Source organism: Medicago sativa, chromosome 7, assembly GCF_051527215.1.
Source record: "Medicago sativa cultivar Bolivia chromosome 7, Bolivia_mono, whole genome shotgun sequence".
In the NCBI taxonomy this organism is placed as follows: Eukaryota; Viridiplantae; Streptophyta; class Magnoliopsida; order Fabales; family Fabaceae; genus Medicago; species Medicago sativa.
The window spans coordinates 24,670,555-24,684,791 of record NC_140755.1 but is presented as its reverse complement, the minus strand read 5'-3'; the positions used below and the strand labels follow the sequence as shown (position 1 = coordinate 24,684,791).

General features: G+C 34.9%; 1 protein-coding gene across 1 annotated transcript; it reads right to left on the bottom strand.

Moving 5' to 3' along the window:
• Positions 1-3,094: 3,094 nt before the first annotated feature.
• On the bottom strand, positions 3,095-9,137 carry LOC146905090 (CASP-like protein 4D1). Its single transcript, XM_085724462.1, has 3 exons — positions 8,857-9,137; positions 8,233-8,368; positions 3,095-3,404 (listed from the first exon to the last, which is right to left on the bottom strand). Exons 1-3 carry the CDS (start codon positions 9,069-9,071, stop codon positions 3,168-3,170), a joined length of 588 nt encoding a protein of 195 aa, XP_085580588.1. The 5' UTR covers positions 9,072-9,137; the 3' UTR covers positions 3,095-3,167.
• Positions 9,138-14,237: the final 5,100 nt, after the last annotated feature.

The following is a 14,237-nucleotide window of genomic DNA, read 5'->3' as shown; positions in this document are numbered from 1 at the left end:
CCGCTGTCGCTTTATGAATTTGATACTTGTTAATTCATTATAAAAACGGTGAAATAGATTAGAAAATAGCTTTACATAAAATTAGGGTTCGAGACTTGGTTTGATAGGATTATGTCATTAGACTCATCCAACAATCCCAAGACAAGAAGAGTCTACTCACTCATGTTCATTGTAGACAATGAAGAGAAGAAGAAGAAGAAGAAGAACATAAAATAACAATAAAATAAAGGTGAACTTTCATTCAAAGAAACAATTGTCACTTATTATTTCCAAGAACAAAAGATGATTATACAAGCTTGATGGCTGCTCTATTTATAGTCTAATGTTGACTTAAGCCCTAATAAATAAATCACTAAAGTGTTGCATAAGAAACTGTTGTTTTGGATTCAAATTTGTGGTTTTGAGAAATAGAGAAATCGTGACACGATTTCATCAACGTGTCACGATTTTGGCTGGTGTATAATCGTGGTACAATTTTGGGAAAACGTGACACGATTTTCGGCTTGCTAGGCACGTTTTCAGGATAAGGTTGGTCGTACCTTGGGTCGTACGTATCAATCGTGGTACGATTTGGACAAACATGACATGATTTTGACAGCTGAAGACTGCTATACAAGTGTTTCTTTGCAGATTTTGAAGGAGAGCTTGAAGAGAGAGAAACTTGAATTACAAAGGAGGTAACTTTAGGGTTGAGTGTCTTTGTAGTGAGGATCTCTTGGGTTGGGAAACACTGTAAACACCTTGGGTAGTGAGATTTCACCATTGGAAGGATCAAAAGCTTCCTTTTGTGTTTTCTCTTAGGATTCATTGTGAGTGTGGGTGACATGAAAATGGGTAGAAATTAGGTCTTGTTCTTTTGTGAGCTTTTAAGCTAATTTCTTGTAACCCATTTGTATCACTTTCATCTTAGTGGATTGGAGGGCTGCTCTCTCCCCCAGAGTAGGTCATATTGGACCGAACTGGGTTACCATCTTGGTGTGTTTGTTCCTTTCCATCATTGCTTATCTTTATTGCTTTGATTATGCTTGTGGTGTTGCTTTACACTTAGATTTAGATCTGTTTTTTTGTTGTTGTTGCTTGGAGACACTTTATCTATTGATTACCACTTCCTTTGCTCCACACATCTTTGTTATTCATTGGTGTGATTTTGTCCGAATTCACAACTGAAACCACGGACTTTAGGTCAAAAATAAACTAATAGGCAGCTTGTCCGGGAAGCAGAAAGCAGCAAAAGGGACTCTGGGTGTTGGCACGGCCGTGCGACTGGTGGCACGGGTCGTGCCAAGCTTCTGACTTGGGGGCTTCATATTTATGCATTCAAACTTCGTATTTTCAGCCCGAATCAGCTCCAAATCTCATTTCTTTTGCTCCAAGACTCAATCTTTAGAATATTTGTTCTTGAAATTAAATAACTTGCAATTGAAGTAAAATAGTTCTAAAAAAGGAAATAAAAACAAATAAAGTCTAAAATAATATAATAAAAACACTAAGTATTGACTCATCAGGTATGCAATTTCAAATACTAGTTACTGAGGAAAATTTGAATTTTCCGACCACATTTTCTCAGGAACTAAGTGTCCTTAGAAAATTAATTTCCTCAGTCTATATTAAAAACTAAATACGTTATTTATTGAATGGACTTAAAAAGTGAACATTTTCTTATGTGTGAGGACTTTTCATCCTTGGAACACATTTCCATTTGACATTCGAGTCACTACTCATTTTCTGATGCAATTTGTGAGAAAATAGAAATGAGGGATCAATATGTGTATATTACTTGTATCGGATCGGGAAATATCACATTTTTATTTTGATTAATTCAACCACTTGATGTTGATAGACAAAAATACACAATGAAGTTACTACTAAAAGTTAAAAGTCATTAGTCGGTTTTATTAATCTTTTGTCTTCGCAATCGTTATTCTGCGAAAGAGAGCAGTTACTTGTTTAAAGATAAAGAGTTGCAGTCACTTGAAGTCTCTTTTCATTAGCTTAACCAAACAGACCAACTGCAAGGATTTTCGACCCGCCTATGGTAAAGTATCTCGCATGGATAATATATGCGGGACCTTTTCAACCGGTTTAAGGTAAGTTGAATAATTTTATTGATTGCAGACGAAATGTGTGTGGAAATCATGTCATGATGCTAAGATTGAGAAATTTTCATCAGAGAGCCTCAACCCATCTCGCTCATATTCACAACCAAAAAAACAAAAATTAGTGAGGGAAATTTAGAGAAGGAAAACATGAAATTTCTCTCTAATTCCGTCACTAAATTTTGCGACCACATAATTTGTGAGGCATTTTATTTTTTCCGTCACTAATTTCCCTCGCTAATTTTGATTTTCCTTGTATGATCATAGTCACATAATTATCTTGACATGCTGTGAATTGGTTGTGGTACTTATGTGAATTGGTTTGCACTTCGCACAAATTCCCGCTACAAAATTTAACATTTGCATAAGGACGTGTATATAACCTTTAACGTTTGCCTAATCACTTTTTTAACATTTCCCTAGTAACAAATTTTGATATCTGTGTAATACGTAACATGTATATAACCTTTAAATCTCCTTAAAAAATCGTAACATGTATATAACCTTTAAATCTCCTTAAAAAATAGTTGTAAAATAATTTATTAATGTCACTTTAATTGATAATAATTTATGTCTTCATCAATTACTTTTTAATAGTAGTACCTAATAAGCACTCAATCCCTCCAACCCAGATCTTACACAAAGTTCTTAAATGGGACCCACTCATCAACTATCAATAATTTTATATCACTACATTTCAATTTTTTAATATTAAAAGCGTGTGGGTCCCGTTTAAAGTTGGAGGTCTTAAATAAGACCCCGGGTCTTAAGAGACCCCCAAAAAAAAAAATTCCCCAATGGGGATACCTATTAGGTACGGTGTCTTAATTGGTAAAGACACCACCATTGGGGATGGTCTTACAAGGTCATTCTATTTAAAAAAAAAAGTATATAACATTGAAGTAAAACAAGAGGAGTTCATCCATTCTATTTAAAAAAAAAAAATCAAAACAAGTACAATTCTTACTTAGGATAGAAAATTTTAAACAAAAGAAGGATGATACAAACAAATCCATCACAAAACATAATTGATTGACCAACAAAGCTTTCTTTGGCAAAGAAAATAGTAATCTAGGAACATAGATCATTTTGTGCATCAAACTTATAAGCTTTCTTTGGCAAAGCAAATGAAGTGAAAACTGATGCTATGGCTGTGGTGAGAAATCCAAATAGAAGAAGACTAGCAGAAGCATTAGCCTTTCCAAAGAATGAGTTTAAGGGAAAACCATTTGCTTTGAAGAATATATGCAAATCTTCTGAGGCACCAAATCCAGCAGCTGAACCGGAAAGTAGAAAGTATGATATAATCTGTCCAAGAAAAAAACAAATTTAGTTTAAAATGACAATATTATGAGATAAAAAAAAAACATATATAGGCTAAACTATGGTTTTGTTTCTTTATCTTAATTTTAACTTTCACTTTAGTTCCTTAGAAAAACTTTGTTACATTTTGGCTAAGTTATAAACATGAGACATTTTAGTTTCTATGCCCTAAATTGTGATAGAAATGCTGATGAGCAATTGGGCCTTCATTTTGGTCAAAAGCCCAAAGTGTGGAGAGTTTATCAGAGAAAACGTAAGAAAGGCATGAAGGGTAATGACGTGGAGGGAATGATGCATGGAATGCATGTGATGCATGGAACTAGCATTATATAAGAGGGACAGTGGAGAGAGAGTCTCTCAGCGGAGTTTTCTGTTAGCAGAACAATTCACATTACGTGCATTGTGGGAGCCTTAGTGCTTTTGGGAGATTGTTAGCTTGTTAACAATCTTGTTATTTTCTTACAGTTAGTTATTCATTTTCCATCAATTGTTCCTTTTCCAAATCAATACAATTACAGTTCTCTATTTTTGTCTTTATATTTCACTACTTACATTTTGAGACCCATCAATTGGTCCGACCTACCGGATCCAAACAACACAGTGTCTGCAATTGTAGATGCCACGCCAACCCAAGATGGCAGAAAGAGTCGACGCACTGGAAGCAGAGATGGGAGAGATGAAATCTGCGTTGTTGGTACTCTCGCAACAGATGCAGCAACAAAGCGTTACGATGCAACAACAAAGCGCTGTGCTGAGTGAATTAAGCAAGCGACTAGAGACGCGACCAACACCGGAGTTTACTCATTCGAGTGAATCTTCAGATAATCATTTTCAGGAATCGCGACTTTCCGGTAAGAAGGTTAAGCTACCGGTGTTTGAAGGAGACGATCCTGTAGGATGGATCACTAGAGCTGAGATCTATTTTGATGTGCAAAATACGACCGAAGAGATGCGTGTGAAGTTATCTCTCCTGAGCTAATTACTGCTCTTGGGTTAACAGTGACTCCCACCAATGTGAAGTGGATCAAATTGGGGGATGGTCATAAGGTACTGTCAAATGGAATTTGTAGGGGTATTAGACTTACTCTTGGGTCTAAAAACTTTGAGGTGGATGCTTTGGTGTTGGAATTAGGAGGATTGGATGTGGTTTTAGGTGTTTCTTGGTTGAGTACGTTGGGGAAGGTTGTCATGGATTGGAAGGACTTATCTATGCAGTTTTGGCATGATGGTGAAATGGTGACTTTACAAGGTCAAGGAGGGAAACAGTTGCCTACGGGGTGTTTGAATTCTTTCTTAGAAGGTAGAGGAATGGAGGTTAACCATGACTGGTGGTGGCCAAAGGAGGAGAAGAAACATGATGTCAATGAAGTGGTTCAGGAGGGAATTATGGAATTGTTGGAGTTGTTTCCAGAAGTGTTCAAAGAGAAAATATCACTTCCTCCTGAGAGGGAACAAATGCACAAGATCAATCTCCTACCTAATCATGGGCCAGTCAACGTCAGACCTTACAAATACCCTCACCACCAAAAAGAAGAGATTGAAAGGCAAGTGGAGGAGTTGCTTCAGACTGGGGTCATCAGGCCTAGTATGAGTGCGTTTTCAAGTCCAGTTATTTTGGTGAAGAAGAAGGACAACTCGTGGAGAATGTGTGTTGATTATAGGGCTCTCAACAAGGCAACCATTCCTGACAAATACCCCATTCCTATCGTGGACGAGTTGCTAGATGAATTATTTGGCTCAACAGTTTTTTCCAAGATTGACTTGAAGTCAGGTTACCACCAGATCCGTGTGCAGGAACAAGATGTTCATAAGACAGCTTTTCGTACTCATAATGGTCATTATGAATATTTGGTGATGCCATTTGGCTTGATGAATGCTCCTGCAACTTTTCAGGCTACAATGAATGACATATTCAGACCCTTCCTTAGACAATTTGTCCTGGTGTTCTTTGATGATATCCTGATCTATAGCAAGAATGAGCAAGACCATCTGGTGCATTTGAAGCAAGTATTGGATGTGCTGATCAAGCATTGCTTTGTGGCTAACAAATCAAAGTGCAAATTTGGGTGCTTGCAGATTGATTACCTGGGCCATATCATTTCTGGAGAGGGCGTATCTGTTGATCCTGGGAAGGTAAAATGCATCTTGGAATGGCCAGAACCTAAGAATGTTAAAGGAGTGCGTGGTTTCTTAGGTCTCACAGGTTACTATAGGAAATTTGTCAAAGATTATGGAAAAATTGCTAGACCTCTTACTGATTTGACTAAGAAAGACAACTTTTCATGGAGTGAAGCTGCTAAGGAGGCTTTCATTAAGTTAAAAAAAATAATGACTACATCTCCTTTGTTAGCCTTACCTAATTTTTCACTTCCGTTTGAAGTAGAATGTGATGCTGCAGGCAGGGGAATTGGGGCTGTATTAATGCAAAATAGACAGCCTATTGCATATTTTAGTAAAGCTTTATCTGATAGTAATTTGGCTAAGTCTGTGTATGAGAAGGAATTAATGGCTTTGGTTCTTTCAATCCAACATTGGAGACACTATCTATTGGGAAAAGAATTTGTGGTTTACACGGACCACAAGAGCCTGAAATACTTTTTACAACAAAGAATATCTTCACCAGACCAACAGTGTTGGTTAGCCAAGCTTTTGGGTTATCAATTTGAAGTTAAGTACAAGCCTGGACCGGAAAATAAGGCAGCTGATGCGTTATCTCGTTGTTTTGATGAAGGAGAATTGACTGTTATGGTGCATACACCTATTTGGCCGGGGAGTAATCAGTTGCTACAGGAAGTGAAACAGGACGCATCTATTCAGGAAATTATGAAGAAAGTGGAGAAAGATCCTGATAATCATCCTGGATTTGAGATACAACAGGGTGCATTACTTTACCAAGGGCGCTTGGTGATAGGCAGGAGTTCACCTTCGATTCCTGCCTTATTGAAGGAATTCCATGAGAGTCCTATGGGTGGTCACTCTGGATTTCTAAGAACTTATAGAAGAATAGCAGAGAATTTGTATTGGGTAGGCATGCAGAAAACTATCAGGGACTATGTGAGAGCATGTGATGTGTGCCAAAGACAGAAATATGCTGCCACTACTCCTGGAGGGTTATTGCAACCTTTGCCAATACCCAACTTGGTATGGGAGGATTTGTCCATTGATTTTATTACAGGGTTGCCTAAATCTAAGGGATTTGAAGCTGTAATGGTGGTGGTGGACAGACTATCAAAGTATAGTCATTTTATTTTACTGAAACATCCTTATACTGCTAAGACTGTGGCTGAAGTCTTTGTGAAAGAAGTAGTCAGGCTTCATGGAATACCTAACTCATTGGTGAGTGATAGGGATCCACTGTTTATGAGTCATTTTTGGAGAGAGCTATTCAAACTGCAGGGCACAACACTAAAGATGAGCTCATCTTACCATCCTGAAACTGATGGCCAAACTGAGGTCATCAATAGATGTCTGGAGAGTTACCTTAGGTGTTTTGCAGCTGAACAACCTAAGCATTGGTCTTACTGGGTGCCTTGGGCAGAGTATTGGTATAATACTACCTTTCATGTGTCAATTGGTAAATCCCCGTTTGAAGTTGTATATGGAAGACAGCCACCTAAGTTGCTGAGATTCCTTAGCAATGAAACTAAGGTAGCTGCAGTTGCTGTTGAATTACAAGACAGAGATGAAGCGTTGAATCAGTTAAAAACTCATCTTCTGAAGGCTCAACAGCAGATGAAATGGTATGCTGATAAGAAGAGAAGAGATGTGAATTTTAAGGAGGGGGAATGGGTGTTTCTGAAGCTCAGGCCTCACAGACAGCAATCTGTGGTTAAGAGAATCAATCAGAAATTGGCAGCTAGATTCTATGGTCCTTTTAAGATAATTGAGAAAATTGGGGAAGTTGCTTACAAGTTGCAGTTACCTGATCAGTCCAGAATTCATCCAATTTTTCATGTTTCTTTACTTAAGAAAGCAGTCGGTGAATATCATGTGCAAGGGGAGTTGCCTAAGGAACTAGAAGTTATCCTTGATGAGGAGATTTATCCTGTGAAAGTGCTCGGATCTAGAGTTACTATGCAGAATGGTGTTTCAACCCCTCAAAGCTTAATTCAGTGGAAAAACAAGTCCATAGACGATGTTACTTGGGAGGACAATGATGTGATCAGAGGACAGTTTCCAGAATTTAACCTTGAGGACAAGGTCCTTGCTGAAGGGGGTGGTATTGATAGAAATGCTGATGAGCAATTGGGCCTTCATTTTGGTCAAAAGCCCAAAGTGTGGAGAGTTTATCAGAGAAAACGTAAGAAAGGCATGAAGGGTAATGACGTGGAGGGAATGATGCATGGAATGCATGTGATGCATGGAACTAGCATTATATAAGAGGGACAGTGGAGAGAGAGTCTCTCAGCGGAGTTTTCTGTTAGCAGAACAATTCACATTACGTGCATTGTGGGAGCCTTAGTGCTTTTGGGAGATTGTTAGCTTGTTAACAATCTTGTTATTTTCTTACAGTTAGTTATTCATTTTCCATCAATTGTTCCTTTTCCAAATCAATACAATTACAGTTCTCTATTTTTGTCTTTATATTTCACTACTTACATTTTGAGACCCATCAAATTGTCTAAAATTTGTACCTTAAGGAACCAAAATGTCTATGCGTGTAACTTAAGTGATCAAAGTAGAACTAAAAAAACTTATGGGACCAAAATAAAACATAAAAATAACTTAAATAATCAAAAGTGTAATTAAACCAAAATATATCATAGAAAGTCATTTCATATACTTGAAGACTTGTTATGGGATGTTGATGTACCTTATCACCATAAAAATCAAACTTATAGCCTGCTCCACCATTTAATACACGATTTCCTGATACCACAGTGAAAATTGAAAGTGCCATTTGCAGGCAATTGTATGCAAACCCAATTACTATTGTTGAGAGCATGTATCTACATTCCCAAAATTGTAGCTAGTTAATATAGAAAAGATGCAAAATAAATATTGAAGGAAAAAACAAAACCATACATGATTTTTCTAGATTAATTAATTAAGGGTCAATATATGTTTACCCCCTGTAATATTATTGGTTTTTGGTTTACCTCTTATAATAAAATTATATTTTTAGATTTCAACCCTGTAATTTGAAGATTCTTTGGTTTTGAATCTTCATGAATTTTGACGGGACAAAATCGATGATAAGACGGAGGGTAAACCAAAATTCGCTCAAATTACAGGATGCGAAAGCGAAAGTCTCTTGATTTTAAAAAAAATATGCCGAAGGTCCAAAACCAAAAAATCTTTAAATTACAGGGTTAGAATCTAAAAAAGTAATTTTACAAAGGGATAAACTAAAAACTTAAACATACATTTAACATATTAATTAATTTGAGCCACTACTATGATTTTATTCATAATTAGTTAGTAGTCATATACTCACCGATAAGCATGGATATCTTTGAACTTAAGTTCAGATTCCCCATCATCATCTGTGTCTAAAGTTTCCTTTGTTAAGACAATGATTATGAAAGCAATGAGAAGGAACAGAAAAGTTAACACCCTCAAGAGGAGGAGGACAGTTCTTGAAACTGTTGAACTTGAGGGTGCACTTGTAGTAGCAGCAGCAGCAGTAGTAGTATTTGTGTTATTCTCCATCTCAAAACCTTTTAATTCTTATTTCTAAAATAAAAACTTTGTTTCTTTGTAGAAATGTGATGTAGTTTGTGGCCTTTTATAACATGAAATTGAGAAATTTAATTAACCAAGATATGATCAATGTCAACTTGCCAAGTAGATAAACAGAATGATTCCGAATAAAATAAAAATGGGTGACTTTGAAAATAGTGGCATCACAACATGGCCATTGTATTACTATTGACTTAGAATTAATATGTGGTTGCTTAAAAATTTCTAAGAAAGCTCACATTTTGATACATTGACTTTACATTGGTTGACCATTAACTAGTTAACTAGCTGTAGCATTTGTGTCCTCTGACTATACTTACTACACAACTTCGATTATAATCACATTTTTTTATAGATTCGGGAATCTTGGAATCCATTTTTATTGAAGGATTTAACATACTTTTTTTTTAAAGGATTTTACAGGACAGAAAAATAGTTACGTACTATTGATTCACAGTTAATGGTTAACCAATTATTCTCGATATTGTGTGAGAATTACGTTAAAGGATTTAACAAATTTTACTGCTTCTTCAGTCTTATATAAGGTTTTCATATTTTTTTTCTTAAATTATTTGTTATTTTATAGTATCAATAAAAAAATTACATTACTTTTTCCACTAACATACATTTATTTAGTGTATTTCAATCATTTATAACTACCCACTAATTGGAATTTATAAAAGCATTTTAGTAAATGATACATAATTTGTCAATAAAATCAACATTATTAATAATTTTTTTAACAACCGTATAGAACTTAAATGTGACATATAATACGAGACAGATGGAGTATCGTCAAGGGAGCTCTATCTTTTATAGTGTGGACACTCTTTTTGGCAGAATTCGACTATTGATTTGCAATGTTGTGTGACACTGTTGATTTCCTGTAGACTTGATTATTATTGATAAGGTAGTTGTGTTTTTTCCTCTTAAATGAGTTTATTTATCCAATTAGATACGTATATGATCTGTACAATTTGACTTTTCAATACTCACGTTCTTGGACACAAATTTGAAGACTTGAATTACCGTCGTAAGCTACCTATTTTTTCTATGGGCCAAAATTAATGGTCAATTTATTGGAGAAAGGTTAAATTATTATTAGTAGTACGAAATGTACACTCTAAACCTTCTTTTAGGTGGGGTTTAGCATGGGAAAGGGAAGTTCTTTCCCATCATGGGAAAGTTGAACCACAACCATAGATTTAATATTTTTTTATTTGGATGGCTGAGATTTGTGACCTGTTAATTATTGTAACTTGTTGCTTGATATTGTGAACCACAGCAGTGGACCCCACCAATTGATTAAACAACAATTTTTCATTTGTTTATAATAAGACATGGGCCTGGCAATTTGTTTTGGGTTTTTTTGTTCTAACTCAAATTTTCGGATGTGCCTAACAATTTATTTGATAACAATGTTGGCATATTAATTCTTTCAAAAAAAAAAAATGTTGGCATATTAATTTGAATTTACACAACAAATTAATAGGTTTTTAAAAGGATATTTTAATCCACAAGACCTTAACTGACGTTTTTATTAATTAATTAACAGTTATTTTTAAAAAAACAATTACATTTTAAAATCAAATTAAAAAAAACAACAACACCTAAAAGAAAATCTTTGTTTTCATTTAATTCTTTTTTTTTTCCAATTGTTTTATTATTAATTCATTATCAAATTCTTTGTCTTCATCGATTCACTAATTGTTATAACTATAATGCATTCTTTTGGAGTAATACATTAAAACTCTTGCTCAAAAAAAAAAAAAAAACTCATAACTTCAAACATTAATCCAGACCTGCATACAAATCCAGAACTTTATCTCTTCCCCTTCATCACAATTCACATTCATCACCAAAGAGAGCTAGTGGGCCTATCCAAACCTCAAAAACACATCATTAACATAAAAACTCACAAACACACAGAGAGAGATGAGGAGATAAGAAACATTGTTGAATTAGAGTTCCCTTCTCCTGAAATCCCCAACTACTCATCATCCTATCAAGTTTTTCGACGATTTTGTTATCAAATTTCAGCGATCACACTTTATTTTCATGAAGAAAAAAAAATACACTTTATTTTCACGAAGAAAAAAAAATCGAAACTTTATAGAGAAAGAGGAAGCTACGGATCTTGTTTCATAAACAACGGTGAAATTATTCATTCTTGTCTAGATTTGAATCTGATTATGGTCGTATGAATTTTTGTTTCGATAACAATGAAGGTGTGAGGAAAAATACATATCTATGGGAAAAGAAATGGTTTTAAGGGTGAAAGGGGGGTAATTCACGAGAAAGAGAGAGGTTAAGGCATGGAGGAGAAGAAGAAAATACTGGGAAGTGAAGGAGAGAAGAGCAAGTGAGATTAAGGCGTTAGATGAGGGAGGTTAAAAAAAATGTTATTAATTTGAGCAATTAAGTAAATGTTTTAAATTGTTAAATAATTTGTGTTGTCATAATAAAATGGGGGAGGTTGATTAGTAAAGGAGCATAAAATATTAAAATATGAATGCTTCAGATTTTTTTGTTTGGGCTCAACAAGTGACAACTTCCACCTGTCCTTCAAAACCAGCCCTTTCCCATGGTGGGAAACAAGATTCCTTTCCCAGGTTAAACCTCACCCTTCTTTTAACGTTCATTTGACCAACATCTCAATTTATGGGCTACATTTTTTTGATAATGTGGTAAGCTACGTAGTTAAAACCTTAGTTGCATTTTATAAACCTCACATATTAAAGGATATAAGTTTGAAACTTAATTTTTACCTGTCCTTTTTTTTTTCTTTCTTTTCTTGGCTCTTAACTGTCCCATATTGGATAGAAAAATAAATGTTGAACATTTTATAAGTAAGAGGATTCATAAACTCATTGTCTTAAGATTTTGGATAAAAGTACGGTGTCTTTTTTGCTTGTATGGTTGTTCTGGCTTCGATGCGGGCAGTCCTGCCGAGTTCCTCCTCCGGTGACCCAATAGTAACTTTCTAACACCAAACAAAAACCTCCCATCTTAATTCATTGACTCTACATTGACTGACCATTCACATTAATTCATTGACTCTACATTGACTGACCATTCACCCATTCACTATTGGGTTGTTACATTGATTGACCATTCACTAGTCTTTACAGTATTGTTATTTGGTCGGTATGGTCAACTTTTTTAGTCGGTCAACAAAATAAGAAACAAATAATTCTTGTCAAAATTTAAAGCCGAAACTAACCTTTCACTTTATTGTCAATCTGTAATGAAAACAAGCCGAAGGTACATTATTTGCTAGGTTCGTGAAACTATAACCGTCACAAATAGTAACTTTATTGTGTTTTTTTCCCTTTATATTAACACAAATGTTTTTTTAGGTAATCTTAGTATCAAACTATTACCTCCGTCTTTATATATAAGACCCTTTTGTTAAAATCACGGGAATTAAGAAAGTGGATATTTGCATTAAAGTTGTTTATAATTACTATTGTTTTTACAATTTTATCCTTTAAGAGAGAGGGTTAGTTTATGTTTTCAACATGTTATTTATTGCTAATTGAAGAAAAAAATGTATAATAAATAGGGGCATGTAGGTAAAGAAATAGTTAATGTACTTGGAAATAATAAAGGGGTCTTATAAAAAGTGATAAAAAAAAATTCTCAAAAGGGTCTTATAATTAGGGACAGAGCTAGTAGATTATTATTATTTTTTTTTTACCTAAGAAGAAAAAAGAAGAAGAAAAAGGAGAAAAATTAGTCCTAATAAAGACACTCAACCATGTTAGCTAACAAAACTGAGGAGAGGTACGGGTGGTGGTTTGTAATCGTCGACCATAACCAAGATATCCATACAAGTAGTGCTGAATTTCACTTGAATATCTGCATAAACAATGCCCTCACAAAAAATTGGATGAAGAGAAAAACGTCAATTTTTTTTCTTCATGTAATCTCTGATAATCTCGAACATATTGATATAACGGTGAAAGTGATGAATGTCCATGTATACTTACTACACCATGTGATGAGGATCATAATAGAGCATAACCTTCTAAAAGCAAACTTACCAACATAATTTGAGACCAATAAGGAGAGCATGAATCTCTAAATGATGAATAATATTTTATACTCTCATAGAATCTAAATTGGAATGCTTATCTCCGCATTGTCATCTATATTATGCACTAGAGTATCTTGATCGCCCTTGTACCATCGAACCTTGCAAACAGGTCAAATAAGAGAATGAGACCAGTCTACAATAGCTTTAAGGTACATCCGAAATTGAGCAAAGTTGGAAGATATCATCATATGACACACAAAAATACGTTTATCGACTAATCATCAATCTTTCTGTGATTGCAAACATTTATTTATAATCTTGGACAACCTTGAATCACCAATTACATGAACATGCTTGGTAAATTGAACAAACATACTAAAGGGAATCAAGAGAAAACCGTCGACTCATCGGTGAAAATAAACAACAACAACAACAACAACAACAAGCAAGCGTTCTCCCACTACGTGGGGTCGGCTACATGGATCAAATGACGCCATAGTGTTCTATCAAAAACCATATTTGGATCCAACTCATTGACCTCTAAATCTTTTCTAATGGTTTCTCGAATGGTTTTCTTAGGTCTTCCCCTACCTCTTTTAACCTGACTCTCCTCCATTTGATCTACTCTTCTTACAACGGCATCTACGGGTCTTACATGAAAATGAATCGAGCAACAACGATTACATGAACAATCACAATGAACAGATAAACAATTACATGATTAAAAACGAATGGAGCAATGACAACTAAAGAATTGATTTATAAAACAAGACACATGCGACTCACGACAAGAGAACATCATCGATGAAGGGAGAACAAAACACCATTAATGAAGGTGAGCCTAACATTACTTCATTTGTCTTCGATGAAAGCGAGAGTTCATTTTCTAAATTGAGGGTGAGAACACGAAAGAAAAGAAAATCATAGGTTTTTTTTAAAAAAAAATAATTGTTTAGTTTAAGATATTTTGGTTTTGGGACAACTTTGGTTTGAACACAGCTCAATATATACATTATCTTTTTAATAGCTTCGCTCCATGATGACTTTGGAAGTTCACACTGACTAACCATTTCCATCAAAGTTCAGTTTCTTCTTTC

Coding starts and splice junctions, on each gene's coding strand:
- LOC146905090 (XM_085724462.1), bottom strand. CDS start 9,071: ATGGAGAATAACACAAATACTACTACTGCTGCTGCTGCTACTACAAGT. Junction 8,369..8,856: donor AAAGATATCCATGCTTATCG/GTGAGTATATGA, acceptor TTGGGAATGTAG/ATACATGCTCTCAACAATAG. Junction 3,405..8,232: donor TTGATTTTTATGGTGATAAG/GTACATCAACAT, acceptor TTTCTTGGACAG/ATTATATCATACTTTCTACT.